At 39.9% G+C, this 16,637-nt stretch overlaps 1 protein-coding gene across 3 annotated transcripts in view; it reads right to left on the reverse strand.

The window, feature by feature from the left end:
• Nucleotides 1-12,968, reverse strand: part of parp4 (poly (ADP-ribose) polymerase family, member 4) — a 42,689-nt gene extending 29,721 nt beyond the window's left edge. For 2 of the 3 annotated variants that reach the window (XM_050049165.1, XM_050049163.1), the window contains exons 1-12: nt 12,835-12,968; nt 10,179-10,306; nt 9,794-10,016; nt 8,219-8,351; nt 6,601-6,679; nt 6,402-6,506; nt 4,631-4,789; nt 2,573-2,710; nt 2,224-2,394; nt 1,757-1,908; nt 1,193-1,330; nt 101-199 (exon numbers count right to left, since the gene is read on the reverse strand). In XM_050049165.1, the coding sequence (XP_049905122.1) occupies nt 101-199; nt 1,193-1,330; nt 1,757-1,908; nt 2,224-2,394; nt 2,573-2,710; nt 4,631-4,789; nt 6,402-6,506; nt 6,601-6,679; nt 8,219-8,351; nt 9,794-10,016; nt 10,179-10,304 (1,523 nt within the window). In that variant the 5' untranslated portion in view covers nt 10,305-10,306; nt 12,835-12,968. Of the gene's footprint in view, nt 1-100; nt 200-1,192; nt 1,331-1,756; nt 1,909-2,223; nt 2,395-2,572; nt 2,711-4,630; nt 4,790-6,401; nt 6,507-6,600; nt 6,680-8,218; nt 8,352-9,793; nt 10,017-10,178; nt 10,307-12,829 lie in introns of all 3 variants that reach the window. The other variant, XM_050049164.1, reaches the window with a different exon arrangement.
• Nucleotides 12,969-16,637: the final 3,669 nt, after the last annotated feature.

Raw genomic sequence — 16,637 nt, forward strand, 5'->3', positions numbered from 1 at the left:
AGGCAATAAAATGGCATTATATAGACGATGGTGATATATGTTAAAACTAATCAACAATATTTCTGGAATAAACCTGATCAATACCAGATTTTCTACTGACCTCACAGCATCACTGAAGTAGATTCCACTCCCCAGATTACCCATGTCTGTTCTCTCAATCCCATGATACTCCACTCCGACACGGGGTAGCAGCAGGCCACTAAAGGAACAGCGAAAACACTCAGTTACACAAAAAAGTCCAAGTTAGATTTCTTAAGTTTTCAGTTAAAGATGAAAAGCTGCTCTGTACTGATATTACATATATCATCATCACTATTTAATATATGCATGAATATAAAGAGGACTGTCAAAACACTAAGTACATACAGCATCTTTGCACTAGAGGGATGCTGCTTGAAAACTTGAACTTAAATGATGCATAAATCCTGTAGGTTGATGTGGGGAAACTGCTCGTAATCAAACTACAGGGTTTTCCCAAGAAAAGTTGTCAGGCGTGATGGAGGCAGCAACATTTGGTGTCATGTGCATATAAAATTTGATGCAGATTTAGTGTGTATTTATTGAATTAAATTCAACTGAAATGGGAAAGTGGGGGGTTGCCCAAAAAGCTACAAACAGCCCTGCTAGCTGGAGCGTCTACTGGACAAGATGCAGCTGCCGTGGGAACAGGAGCAGCACGTTGCCAGTGACAAAATGCGTTGGAGACATCTCATTGTCGTCTTATGTCCCACAGGAGGTGAAGAGGAGTGAGTTTTAACTCCTCATACGTTACGTTATTGTCAGCTCACTCTCAATAAATGTAAACATTGGCTGCTGACCTGTTAACTTAAATTAACAGTAACATTTGTGTTAACATCAAACAGTCCAACGTTAATTCCCGGTTGCAGAAGCTGGCGGCTCTCTGCTGTGTGTGTGTGTGTGTGCTTGTGTGATACCGTTCATCACTGTTGACTGTAACATTTGCAGGGTGTTTATCTTTGTGTCTGTTGCTATACTCCCTAGGCTACTGCAAGTTAAAAAAAACATCTTAAAAATATATTATAAAACAATTCCCAGATGCTTAGGCTGGGCAGGCTGCCTAGCGGACATCTTAAAGTTACAGCCAATGACCCAGTTTTTTCATGAAATCCCTACTATTTAGCGTACTTGTAAGTGTGTGTATGTCTGTGTGTGTTTGCGTGTGTAATCTCACCGCGACAAGAGTCCCACAAAGTTGCTGGGGCTGGAGCAATGGAAGAGGGACTTAACGTTTCCCACCTCACTCTTAAACGTCTGAAGCTCCACCCCTCTGGTGACACGCAGAACCTGTCGGACCTGCACCTCATAGAACCTGGTTAAAAGTGGAGAGAGAAGTGCGGCAAAGAAGGTGCGCCATGTCGAAAAATCAGCAAGTGCATGTGTTAAACTGTAAGTTGTTGTTCTAAAAAAGTTTTACATCAGCATGCTTTACTAGGCTGTTTCAAGAAAAGTGTAAATCCAGTGCCTCTAAAACAGGTACAGGATCCGATGGTACACCTGGCGCAAATCTCATTTGGCTCCGAACTGATGCAGTTGTCATTTTCACAGCCAGCACCCATGTTCGAGTAGAAAATATACTCAGTAACACAATTAACAGGTGTCGTGCTTTTATATCTGCAACAGGTTTTGAGGATAGACGTATTTATTGGGGGGGTTTAGAGGCACTGCATCGTGGCTAATAGGTTCTGCACTCCTCCAGGATATCGGATAAAAAAGCATGTCTGAGGCGGTACGTTACCTGCTCTGCAGCAGAGAGGTCAAAGCCTGAAACTCGGAGGTGCCTTGGGGAACGCTCTCGATGCTGCACCTCAGAGCGCGGTACTTCCCCAGAGAGGAAAGCACCGGGGTTCTCAGTGTCATCTCAGTCACGTTCAGAACATCTCGGATTAACTTGGAAAAAGAAAAAAATGTTTTGGGGATTTTATGGGCATGTTTTAAACAACAGGCAAAACAGTGTATATTTAAAACTTTTCCAAAACAATGTCAGGTCTGGAAAACTTTTTTACTTTTAGTACACTTACTGACTGTTTTGAGTATGCTTAATTTGGTCACTATTCCAAATTAAAACCTGCTTAGATTTAGTGTGTGGCATGGATTTAGGACATATGAATATTTGGTTCTCTGGGTTCTCTGTACATTTGTATCTGTTTTCATGTATGTGCTTGAGTTCACGTGTTTGTGAATGCGTGCATGTTCTTGTGTTACCTGACAGAGGTCCAGTTTCTGAGAGATGAGCTTGGCAGAGGGAGGGGAGTGGTGGGGCGTTACATGCGGCAGCAGGGTGTAAATCTCGTCAAAAAGAGACGCCACCTCAGTCTGATCTGCCTCCTTCAGCTTCCTCTGAGCCTGAAGCAACAAGCCCTCGACCCTGCTCACCTACACACACACACAAACACCAACAAAGCATGGAGCACAGGCATAATCATAATGAGATTCATGATTAGCCTGTCTTTTCCTGGAAGGTGAGACAAACTACAGGCTGATGGGACAGCTGATTTAAGCAGTCTGAGGGCAGACTGAGATTTCGCAGAACAATCCACAGAGAGAACCTTACATCATTGAGGCTGAGCTTATTGATCGGAACTCTGAGGATGTTGCCGAGGCAGCCCAGAGCCTCGGTCCACAGCAGCTCCACAAATACGCCCACCTCTTGTGATAAGCTTCCTGTGTTCAGCTTCTCCTCCAGCAGCAGCTGCAAGTTAAACAAGGCACATATAAATCAGCTGATCAGCTCATTAGATTCAGCTACACAAATGTCCAGCAGCAGCTACTCTCAGGCGCCAGACATCATAATGACACAAACATAAGAGCATAAAATGTGTGCAGAAAATACTGTAAACCTTACATTTTACTGTAAGACACACCTCCCTTCACATTTTAATTCTAGGGTCAAAGAAACACAGACATTCGAGTGTATTGTGATGACGATTATGACCGATTATGATCATGTAACTTGTAACTAACACAATTACAATTATTGAAATTCAAATGGACACGTTACTCGTTACTTTTGTCGTCATCATAGCAGACAAACACAGCCTATACCCTGGATTTTTTCCTTGTTATGATGTAACGTCACCTGTAGTGACCCTGCTCTCAGACAGATTAGACCTGTGTTCTTAAATTTCCTGTATGTTATTAATAACTTCACGTTATTTAAAATACTGCAGGACCCACTGGTCGATAACTAGACCTGGCCTTACGGTGGCACATAAATAACCTGGATCAATCAATTGTTATTAGACTGTCACTGCACATAATGGCTGACAGGTAATGAGCTTGCTGTCCTGGAAATATGGACATCATTTTTCCTTCCTCAAGATCAAAGACAAACAGGTGAGTTATAGTCTATGTCAAGGATTTAAATTTCTGTTAAGCTTAAAAGGATAAATGTCAGCGTGTTTATGATTTATATATCACATTTATTTAGCACCTTTATTTGCTATTGTGAGAAGAAATCACTATTAAATGTCTGAGGAACAGTTTAATTTCATTTTATTCTGCCAAAAGCGTTTTTAAAACTGACTTGTGTCGCTTGATTTAAAGGTCTGACCAGGCCACAATGAATAGAACTGTGAAAACTTATCTACTGTGTTTTATTGGTCTACTTTAGACTCTCATCATAGTGATAATAGGTAATAAAATGGATAAAAGTTGACAGTTGTCTTGTTGCACATTGTTCCACAGCGACACGTAAACAATACAGTGTGCACTTATGAGAGAGCTGAAGCAGATTTTAAAGTAATAATCTTTATTTCTACAGCGCTTTTCTTAACAAGAGTTACAAAGTGCTTTGACATACAGTACCATACAATATGAAGGAATAATTCAACTACTTTTGGGATACGTAACTAGTAACTGTAACTAATTACTGATTTTTAGTAAGTTGCCCAACACTGGAACAGATATGTAAAGTTTAAGACGATCATATAGTGTAATGTATTATCATAATTCATAATTTGTTATTATGGTGACTATTAATTAATAACCATAAACATACTATATACCAGTGGTTTTCAACTGGTCCAGCCACAAGGTCCAGATTTCTCCTCAGTCATCAGTTCAAGGTCCACACCGTTTAATTTATTTAGTGTCATCGAGTTAGTTTGTCGTCTCTCCTGAGTAGCTTTACGTTAGTCACTCACTCTACAGCAGGAAACTGCACATGAAAATAAAAGCTCTGTGCCAGAAATTCACTGTACTTAAAATGAAGTTTTTTTTTTGTTTTTTTTACAAACTTGACTTGTTTCGAGTCACTTGTGGTCCATTCAGACCCACTTTTAGACCGTGACCCACCAGTTGGGAGCCACTGCTTTGAACAATATGTGTCATATTACACAACATTTAGTGAATTAACTAACTCAGCATGAACTAAAAAAATAAATGAATAAACTAAAAAAACCTAAAAGTTGGCCAGAAATTTTATTTAATCACATTCTGGTTGTTCAGATTTGAAGAAAATACAGCTACTTGAACATTGAAATGCTGTGACAAAAACTACAGTCCCCACGATGCCTTGCAGTAAACCAGTATTTTACCCTTCACATTATTGTGTGCAGCTTTATAAAATGTCTATTAAATGTGTAAGTGATGTACAGTGAGTGTGTCAGACCTGCTGGAGGGGGGCGGAGCCCAGGTCCACTGCCTGTGGAGGGATTTTGATCCTCAGCTGCAGACCAGCAGCCTGCAGGGTCTCTCTCAGGGTCTTGTACACCTCCAGAGCGTCCTCTGAGGTGGACAAGAACACCATCGCATCCTTTTTCGCCACCTTCTGTTGGCACAAACACAGAGAGTTTTCTAACCTGAAAGTTATTCTTCATAAGTCTGACTTGCGTCTGAAGCCTCTGATGGGGCCAAAACTGCCGACTCTCACTTGATAACTTGGGTGTCTGGTTTCATTGGTCAATTTCGTGCCCTGTGATGGTCTAAATGTTCAGGAGCTTTCTCACACTAATTCCACACTGGTTTAACACTACTGCAAACACCTTTTAACTTCAGTTTACTTTCACAGGATAATACAGAAGACAGCATGTTTCAAGACATAAAGGAGAACATTTCGTAAACAGGTCATAAACGTATATCGATAAAATGTCAAGCACTATGTGAGTGTCTAAAGCAACATGAGACATGTTTAATGCCTAAGGGCCTCAACATGGACTTTGATATGAGTGTCATGCTGTTATCTAAGATGTCACCAAGTTTCTTTTCTTCATGTCTGATGCGGAATTTGGGGCCGGTTCATAACAGTCCTTGTGTGATACAACTGGGGATCTCAGAGTAACGATGGCTCAAGCCTGATCCCTCTCAAAGCCCCATTAAATATCAAATAAAATGGTATGGCACTATTATAAGGTGCTTCCTGACTGTGTATGTATTTGCTGCACTAACTGTGTTCCATCCCTTGTTGTCTATAATAACATGTATGACATGTACTCGTGTCAGTGCTTGAAAAACTTCTCAACAGCTTCTACCTCGAGGGTTATGCACAGGTGTGCCGCATACTGTCAATGATTATTATGGGATTGGCTGCTTTTACCTGCCTGTGCACTGTTGACTCATGTACGCTCTAATGAGGCCTGATGGACCAAAAGCTCAGAATAAAGTGAAACAATGCAAGCAGGGCTGTCCTGAATAGCATTTGGGGGCTTTGAAAATTCAGTGATAATTACCCACGAATATTTAAAGGTGCAGCAGAGAGTGGGGGTGGGGGGTTGGGTTGTAGTAATAAATCATATTCATATGCAATATTCATCCAACAGTAGGTCCTAGCGTCAATTTAATGGCTTGGAGCGGGGGTCAATGACTGCACTGAGGACACTGGCCTCACTGGTGTCTTGACACTTGCCACCCCCTTTCAGTTTCCTTTACCAGTTTACTAGTAGGAAAATAAAATGAGACAAAAGAAAATTTTGAATACAGAGTTGGATGTCCATTACCATGGCAATGACTGACTCTTTGAAGCATTCGGGTCAGCCCTAAATTTAAGAGAAGGGTCCAAAATGACCACCCAAGCAAAATGTGGGTAGGGTTTAGGGTTAGCCTACCTACCTACTGTAGAGATTAGCTAACAGGACTCGTATGCCTGGTCACCATTCTGCCTTTACCGGTTGATCAAGTGATGTCTGACTGAAAACATGGAATGTTATTTGCAGCTGCATAGATCCAACATTATTGCTATAAGGATCTAAATGCCTGCATCAGAAATACTGACATCCAAATCGAGTACATACCCATCCATATGACTTTTGGCCATGTGACCAAATGACTTTTTTTTGTTTTCAATGTCAAGCTCTCCAAAAAAGAATGACATTGCCTAATTTCTAACAAGTAAATAAGTCATTTGTGAGCTGAGACACAAGCAGTGACATAAATAGAGTTCATACCTTGGACAGTATATCGTCCTTCCAGTACTTGACCACACGGTACTGCCATCCTTCCTCTCCTTTGCAACTCTGCAGCTCCAGCACACACCAAGTGTTGCTGTTTGCCTATAGACAGAAATGTATCAATATTAGTGACTACAGTACCCTCGTTGTCGCAATAGTAAAAACAAAAAAAGCTAAAAATAAATTGTAGCTTTACCTTTTCAAAGATGGAATACTTGGCCACTTTGAAATTATCCGGATACGTTGGAATATCAGAATCATTTTCAGTATAAATTCTGTGAAATAACAAGTGACAACAATCAGTGCAAGTTTATACGTGTTATTTGGGAATACAGTTTTCTGCATACATGTTTATGGAAACTAAATGTTGACTTTAAAATCTTGTGGTGGGTTTCATCCAGCTCTTTCAACCATGAACCAACTGTATTTTCGAACGGAAAACACTAAGATTTAAGGGAAGAGAAATTATCTTTGTGGGCTACATCTTCAAGTGGCAAAACATGCCCTCCCCGTGAATGAGCGAAAGCCACTCTCTGCAGAAAATGCTCAAAGATAATCAGGAATAGGCTACAAATAAGCTTTATAAAGGCCTCACCTGCTTATTGTAACTATGCCAAAAGTGTTACGCCATATTTACAATGCTAAATAAACGTTTTTAAAAAGACTTCAAGGCACAAAATGTAAGATTTTGGGAGTTACAGTGGCATCTAGTGGTGAGGATGGCAGATTTCAACCAGCTGCAATTTCTCCCAGTTAGAGCTCCTTCAGTGTTCAGGAGGTTTTTACTGTGAGCCGAATTATCCACAGAGGTCTCTTCCTCTCCAAAACAAACAGGCCAGGTGATTTAAACCAGTAAAAACAATTAGTAAAGCAGTTTCACATTAGAAATCAGTGTTTCTCTGACGATGTTTGGGCATGTCTAAGATGGGCCGCTAGCCTAGCACCTGCTAATGTGTGCTCACCTTTTTTCTTTGACAAATTAAGATCCAGACTTCAGGAGCCTTTTACTGCGAGCCAAATTATCCACAGAGTTTTCCTTCTCTCTAAAACAAGCGGACTCAGGGTCTCATTTATAAACACTGTGTACGCACAAAACAAGGCCTGAAAGCGGCGTTCGCCATTTCCCACGCAAAAGTTGTAATCTGTAAAAGCAGACTTGATGGGAGAAACTTTGACCCACGCTTTCAAACACTTTGGAGACGGGAAATTGGTGACGCAAATGGTGAGGTGGAAGCCTGATTTTAGAAACTGCTGAATATTTTTAGGTGCACGCCATTTTTTAGCACTTGTCTGCACATAAATTTCTAGTATGGATCCTACACACTGTTTTATAAAAGAGACCCCTGGTGATTTAAAATGGTAAAAACACTGAATAAAGCAGTTTCACATGACAAGTAATTAGTTTCCGAAGCGGCTTCGTTTTCGTGTTGAAAATGCTAATGGCCCTATTTAGAGCCAGTGTTTGGTTTGTCTGCTCTGGGCTACTGTAGAAACATAGTGGTACATACATGGCGATCTCGGTAGAGGAGGACCTACTGCCTAGGTAGCAATAAACGGGTCATTCTAAGGTAACAAAAGATTTTTATTTTCAGGCGGTTATACACTAAGAAAAACCTACTTATTATGTTATATTCAATTTCTGGCAACATTTCCCCCTAAATCCTACACACTGGACCTTTAATATTTAACCATCTCTGCAATTAGTACGAGTGTACTATGTGTCATATTGTCTCCTTCATTACTCATCCTCCAGTGCAAATGCAACACACAACTGTGCACATCCAGGCTGTCGAGTCAGTGAGCGTTGTTCACACCTGAACTTTTCCAGGATGTTTCCATTTCCCCCCGGAGTCTCTGCCTTCTGAATCACACTGACAGAGTTTACAGGCTTGGCTGGGCCCCTGGATGGCTTATTCACAGCTGCTTTGCTTGTTGGCACTTCAGAAGCTACAAAGCACAAGACAGAGCACGTTCACATAAATGCCACTCCTCATGTCATAAGTTCTGCAATACATGCATTAAAAGTGGTATGCATTTAAACCTGAGTACACACAGGCTGTGTAAACTTAGTGACATATAGACTCTTTTAAATACACTTCACAAAGCGCTCGTTACACAACACTGCTGCAGGTTTGAATGAGCTCTAAAGCAAATCTGTGTAACAAAGTACAGAGGTGCACACACCTGATGAGCAAACACACCCCTGATCTGACCCAAAGGCTGCTATGTGGTTAAACCTGCTGACTCAGTCTGCACTGTATTCTTAAATCATCATGTCCATTTTTCAATGTGGAAACAGAAGTGGGAGGAAACAACTACTGAACAACAATAAACTCATGACTTCTGCCTGAGATGAATCATGAGTGGTTGTGTTGGGTGCAGGCTGAGTCCTAACACTGATTGTGTTACACTGCCCTCAAACTGGCTGAGACAGTATAAACAAAGTGATTGATTAACATTTTTCATTCCCACATCACTGACTGCACACTGCACAAACCCCCACTGCACATGTTTAAATGTAATTTTAAAGTTTAAGCACAAACTGTTAAATAATGCGCATTTACAAATATCAGCGTCAGGGTTTGGGAGGATTCTTCCACTTACTGCTGCAGTTAATATTCATTTTTTCGTCCAACAGGGATCAATAAATCTGCACTACATCCTATTTCAAAGGCAGAATCCTTGATATCTGCATTTTTATTTAAAGATCCTCTCCAGACAAGTTTTAAAGTATGTAAAAATACTCAGATATGATTAATATTTTGTTGAACACAGTTTGCCAAAAGGGGATGAAAGCATATCTACTCCTTCAATCCGTAAAAAGGGAAATTCTCACTTTCTGTACCGACAAGTCAGCCCTGCGCTGGAGGTTTCAGGCCAGTTTTGGGTCGAAGTCTGTTTCCTGTATTAGACAACAACTGGCTTTTGTGTAGAGAGGTGCAGAGAAGACATGTTTTTGTCGGCCAACCTGGAAGTTAATATTATCCTGGTTTCCTCTGGAAACAGCCAACAAGGCAAACCAGCATTTTTGACACACGTTTTGTTGCGTCTGTATTCATTTGTTTCAGTATTTCATGCCTGTTTGGTGCCTGTTTCGTGACTTTGATCAACTGCAGTTGTTTTTAAATGTGCTGTACAAAAAAGTTAGACTTGAGTTTTGCTTTTGTTCTTTATGTGGATCCCTGACAGAGGTGGCCTGATGAGAGTATTTTTGTTGTTAAAGCACGAGTGATGCCCATATAAAATAAAAATAGAAGTGACAACAGTTTGAAGTTTTAAGCTGTTTTAAATGTTCATACTGTTTTTGTTGCACAGATGATCTGCTTGGTATTCATCAATATTTATGTGCTTTTCTAGGACAGTTACTGTCCATAATAATGATTCAATACCTTGCTGTGAGAGTGGCTTCGATGAGGAGAGAGGAAGAGGAGGCGAAAAAGAAGGATATGAAGAGGAAGTATCCAACTTGTACTGATCCACAGGCAGAAGATATCCCCTCTCCTCACAGCTGTGCACATAATCCACCCCGACCACGGGCGTTTGGTATTTCTGGATGCTGCGCAGCCTGTTGGAGCTCAGGTTGGATACATCACTGGTCACTATCAGAGAGCACTGTGGGTAATGTGGGCAGATATCAGAAGATTTTTGTTACTGTATATGAACATTCATGAAAGCTGCATCTACATTAATCATGTTGGAGAAGAATACTTAGTTTTTAATAAAGGCCCTTAACCGGTGAGGAGTGAGGAGTGAGGAGTGATCACATCCGCTGACCTGTTTATTGACCACAAAGGAAATGTGGCCTCCATTCTCTGTTATTGCTGATTGCAGCTTCTTCTTCTCCTTGTAGGGCAAAGTTTTCAGCTCCAACAGGATGGAGCAGTTCTCAAACACAGCCATGCCTGTAAGGAGAGGACACACACACAGTGATGGGAAGTAACTAAGGACAAGTATTTCCATTTTATGCTTCTTTATACTTCTACTCCACCACATCTCAAATGTAAATATTACAACTAATACTTCACTCCACATTAATTTGACAGCTTTAGTTTTTAGATTGAGACTGTCCATACTCTTCCTGTCTTGTGAAAACCATGTATCTCCAAATGTGATTAATTCCAGCTACTTCTTAAGTTTGATAAACTATTTGAAAAATCCTCTTGGATCAGCCGGGGAATGCATCGTCACAAAGCTGAAAACAGCTGTTTTTCTGACACCATAACATGTTGACTTTGTGGAGATCAGAGGACAGCTACCCTACAAACATATGATGATATTATAGAATATGATGCAGCATTGCTGTAGATTAAACTACCCAACAGTATATAAAGAAGTTATACTATTATGTGCCTCGCAGAAAACAACTGATGAGCAAAGTCCTTCATTTCCTTCTGCTATCAGGCCACTAAATGCTGATAGTAACCAAGCTGCAAATATCTATGCCAACCCTCTACACCATGTTAATTTATTTTATGTCTATATTTTCTATATATCTATATTTTTTTCTGCCTGGCTCCTCATGTAATGTTACATATACACGGCCTCTGGAAAGAGCCAGAGTGAGATCTTGGTTTCTGTTGTTGCAGCCTGTTTATCTGTGCAGTTGTCGTCACTGGCATGTTGATGTTGATGTTGATATCTGATTGCTGCTGTTAGTTTATGTATTTGTTTATTTTATCTTACATGGATGGCATAGGCGGAAAAAATGAATTGCCCTTTTGGGACAAATAAAGTTTTCTGAATCTGAATCTGAGTAGTAGCACAACATTAAACACCTACAGCAGTAAAATACAACATTTAATGCGACTGTAATATTGTTAAAAAAAATCATAAAGGTAAAATACCGACAGGCGACATTTTACTGCACATTAAGTACTTTACTTTTGATACTTTAAGCTGATAATTACCTACTTTTACATACACATAATTTTCAAAGCAGGACTTTTACTTTTAACAGAGTATTTCTGCTTTAACTTTAAGATTTAAATAATTCTTCCACCACTGCATACTCAACTAATTATAGTTATTACAACATACAAGTTGTTTCAAGTCATACAAGTACTTGTGTATATGGATAGGTGACAAGCTTTCATTTCATGTGCATATTGCTGCTCTAATCAGGAAGCTTAAAGTAAAGATTGGCTTTTGTTTTAGAAATAAATCTTTTATTTTCAGTGCTAAGAAAGAAACGTGTAGACGCTACTTTTCTGTCTGTGATCGATGACAGTGACATATTGTATATGCTTGCAACCTCCTCTATGTTACGTAGCCTTGATTCAGTGTACCATACGTCTCTATGATTTATTACAAATGCAAAGACACATACTCATCACTCCATTTATGATTTGGTGGGTTGGACGTCACTGACCACTCACAGACAACAGCACTAGTGTATTTTTATCTATAAGCAATATTGGGCAAACTTCCAGCTGAACTCTGCACCCTTCTGTGTGTCAGCTCTGGTAGTTACCAGCTCCTCCAAGTGTTTGCTTTTTAAATTACCTTGGGTTTTAACAGATCTGGGGAAAACTGCATTCCCCTAGTCTGCACCTTGGACACGGATCAATTTAATTGACGAATTTAGGGGTTCATAAAGAATGTAGTGACAGAGACATGCGCTTGTTTTTCCTAAGAGGCCACTATGTTTGAATAGTTGTTGTTTTATTGTGGGATTTTTGTATTATATGTTGTATTTGTTGCATTTTAATGTGTTTTGATCGGCTGCTACCTCGACTAGGTCTCTCTTGCAACAGAGATTTTCAGTCTCAATGGGACTTCCTGGTTAAATAAAAGTTAAATCAAAATAAATAAAATCATTGTTATACATCTGATGTTTTAAGCTGCTTATTGTGTTTGCTGTTTATCTCTCTTTTGGTGTGAAAAGCAGGATAATAGCTTTTTGGTGTACTTTATATGTCCGGATTTCTGTGTGTTATTGTTACAGTAATTGGCGTCATAATGACACACCCACCCATCCACACACACCCACACACACACACACACACACACACACACACACACACACACACACACACCAACAGTAATTGAACTGCTGGGAAACAAACACGGAAGCATGAACAAATAAGCTGTAAACAGGTATAAAGGTGCAACGTACATGCTACAAGCATCTGAATCAAACGTTACAATCACATCCGGCTGCACTGACGAAGCATTACTTGAAATAGCTTTCAAATTTGTTTTGTATGTCATATGGCGAGTATGAAACAAAAAATAAGAAACAAAGCAATGAACAAAGTAGGCAAAGTAAATGTGCCCCTTAAATGTCTAATAAACTGTGTAACCTACTTTACTAACCGCAAAACAAGCTAAGCTCTTTGACAGTTTGCATTAAAGTAAGAGTTAGCTAGCTTCGTTGAGTCATGGCGTCACTAACGTCTTGTTAATTAATAAATAGAGAGGTTTACTTTACTGTTAACATCCAGGCGATACTTCTGCGGCTGTTGTCAGAGAGTAAAGGCTGGCGTTGGGTCTTATAGCAGATCAAGCGTTGAGAAGTAAACTCCTGACCTGTCAGTGCTGCAGCGTATATCAGGTTAGCTTCAAGCTAACGGCACGACCGTCTCCATTTCCGGTGTGAGTGTCCTTTTCAAAAATAAAAGTGGTGCCGTTAAAGCGGAACCACCAAAATTAAGAACTCCAGTATTATATATGTTATGATATAAATATATTTCCATGGCCTAAGAAAGTTCAATGAATATTTGTGAACACGAGTTACTCTCTTTTAAAGACAGAAACTTGAGAATTAAGTCTCAAACTTGTGACGTCATAGACAATGAATAGGAGCCTGATTTTGTGGACCAACAAAATGTTGTAGCTGTTGTAGTGTTCTCATCTCTGACACAGAAATTGTACCTGTATACTCAGAGCATTCCCCTAGGTCAGGGGGTGGCAACCTCTACTATCAAAAGAGCCATATTTGACCAAAAAATAAAAATCTGTCTGGAGCTGCAAAACATAGCTTATCAGGAAGGTAACACAGTCCATTAAGTGTAAATTATCCTTTTAACATTACTAACAGGTCTTAATGAGCATTCATAGTGTTTTACAACAAGATGGCTGCTCTTTAGTGGGCTATTCATGTTTATTTTGTACTTCAACTTTGTAGCATTGGTGGTGAAAGTAAATGAATATGTCCATGTACTATGAAATTCTCTATTTTCCTCCAAGACTTTTTTTGGGGGGGATATGGAGTCTATAGCTAGGCTAGCTAGGGAGACTCAAGACGAGCCACTGCTATTGAGGTTTAGTTTGGTGTATAGGCTACATATCTGTACAAGTGAAGAATGTAAGAACCACTTTAGACCAACAACAATGGTATATTAACATAATTTGCCTTTATTCATTTCCATATAATTTTTCCAGTCAGCCTGTGCAGTAATCCACCCATATACCTCTCTTTCTCTCTTATTGATAACACACTGATATGTAATACTGACTGAAGAAATAATATAAATTAACTGTATGTAGATTGTCCCAAAATGCAATTTCCAGGGAAAAGGCTTAGCTGCTTTCCCAGGGTAAGATATTTGCTCCAACTGTGAACTCTTTTTTATCTGACTTTTACATTGAAAGGAGACTCACAAGAGTGGAAGTAGTCTCACTTTCAGTTTCTGTGACTTGACAGAGCTAATCAGTGGCTAACTTCCTGGTTAAAAGCAAACTGTAGTTATTCATTTGATTCTCCACTTGAGCTGCTTTACTTACAGTACAACCAGAAGGCCACGCTGCCCTCCTCTGGATGAAGAGTACAACAAAAACAGTATGGAAACCTGGGGCCGTATTCACAAAGCTTCCTAGTGCAAAGAGTTGCTCCTAGTGTCAAAATTCTTGATTCAAAATTTCCCCTTAAAGTTAAGACTAGGTCATTGTAAAGATAAGAGTTATTCACAGAGCATCTTAGACCTTAAAGGAGCTGAAAAACTGTTAGGAATAGAGAGGAGGACTTTTACGAGGCTTTAGAGGTTCTTAATCAGAGGAGAACATGGCAGAAACACAAAGAGGTCAGAGAAATCATCTCCCAATACTGGATGACAGGGAGTAAATGTAATGCCACAGATTATATTGTGGAGGGATAATATTTGTGGTCGATCTCATTTGGGACACACACACATTTTTCCACCCAATGCAATAAGTTATCACAGTACTAGGATAGAAAACTGGGAAAAAAAATGCCACAGTGCAGCAGTGATGACTTGAGTCTGTCTCAACCTTCCATCAGCAGAGTGATCACACTAACAATGACACTTTCACAGTCAGCAGTTCATTTCATTTCCACTGGGTGTCCACACCTAGGGTGTGTCTGTGACAACCAATCACACCTGTTAAAAGAATGCACCACACCTAGCAGGGGGGTCAACCACACCTCCTCACTGAGGTAAAAGTTTCTGTCCCTTTCTCGAGTTGCTCTGAGAACTTTCCTAAATCACTCCTAAGCTAGGACTCCTTACTAAATTAGGCTAAATTAGGAGCTTTATGAGAGTATTCTTGGGATGATTGTGAATACGGCCCCAGGATTATTGAAACGTGCAGCCACGCCTTCTTCACAGGAACACAGTCACACACGTGTTACATGGCCCACAGTAATGATCGGCTGACACTGAGCAGCTGTGGTAAAAGAGTTGTGTGTTGTCTGGTGTGTAAATTAAGATGTTATTTTAAGCAACAACCTCAGGTTTCACACTAACACTGGGGCTTTTATTTTTCTCATAAGATGTGATATTACGAGTGGATATATTTATGTACGTTGAAAACAGCAATCCTTCTATAGAGCGGCAGGATACATTTCTCCATCATCACAGTCAGGAGACACTGAGAGCCGTACCAAGCCAGTTATTAAAATACAAAACTAAAGAACTCTATGACAGCCTGAACCTCCTGCAGTGAAGTAAAATAAAATAATCTAATATCTTACAATGGGAACACAAAGTTTGTCCAACCTTTGATTCAGATACAATGCAGTCTGGTGCCTCAAAGTGACAGTGAGAGTCCTCAATAAACAGTAGTTACTCTTATTATTTATTTTGTTTGGCAAAAAAAAAAAAATACAGAAAATGACTGAAGATACAAAATGGCAACAGTGATACAGTTTACAGGATGTGAACACAGCTCTCTTGGATGAAAGTCTATGTTTGTTGGACCACCTCTCCGGCCTGCCCCACTTGGACTTTTGCCACCTTAACTTTTGTCTTTGTCCCATCACATTTCCGCCATTAAACTATCACGGCAACTAGCCGCGTATCATGCCGACGTCAAAGGACACCTTTATCGTTGGTCTCTGATGCCGCAAGTTACTGCTTCAATGACTTTAGACCAGGCTCTTTCTACAATAAAGTTATATGATTACTTTACATAAACTATAAAACAACAAATAAACCTATAAAAACAATTAATTAAATGAATACTTTCTTATTTTATTTGGTATTTTTGTCACATACAAATATGCACTGATGATTGCTCAGCAATATGTACGTTGGTGTTATCTAATGTCAAGCTGTAGCTAGTATGCAAAATCTTGCACTGGGGCCCATCATAATAACGTGCACTGGGGCCCGTCCTAACTACCGTACGCCACTGATACTCAGAAACATTGTGATTTGTACTGGATTAGATTTTTCCCTATCGTTCTTTTTGGCTGGACTGCAACGACCATACACTAGATTTTGACCTAGTCTTGTTTCTATACTTTCCAAACTCAGACATGCTGGATACTCAGGCCCCTGCGCCATGACCGCTTACTCTCCTTACGTGCCTTTGCCTCTTGGATCCATGCTTTAAACAGCGACACAGAGGTGACATCTTTATAGGTGCATAAGGACTGATTGCCGATTGAAGAGTTGTGAGAAGAAGTTTCACAGAAGTTTCACACATTAGAGGCTCATAAATATGCAAGAATTTTTCATCAGCTGTGAATAGATGTCTCCCTTTTGTTCAACACAGTCAGTCCAACAGAGTTTGGGATATTTCAGTGAGATCTGTGTGAACTGTTGTGAGAAAGGAAGTAATAAAATGTGTGAAACCAGTGAAAATGAACACATTTGAGATGAGAAGAGATGACTTCTGCTGTGCAATGAAGGTGATGATGAAGATCACATGAGTCCCTGTTCATTAAGTGTGCCTGAGGAATTGAGAACAATTGTAAAAAAAATAGATACGTAAGAGGAAAAATATATCTTTGCTTTTGGGGGTGACCTGTCCCTTTAAGCCAGTACTGTA

The sequence above is a fragment of the Epinephelus moara genome, chromosome 7 (genome assembly GCF_006386435.1).
Source record: "Epinephelus moara isolate mb chromosome 7, YSFRI_EMoa_1.0, whole genome shotgun sequence".
Taxonomy (NCBI): Eukaryota; Metazoa; Chordata; class Actinopteri; order Perciformes; family Serranidae; genus Epinephelus; species Epinephelus moara.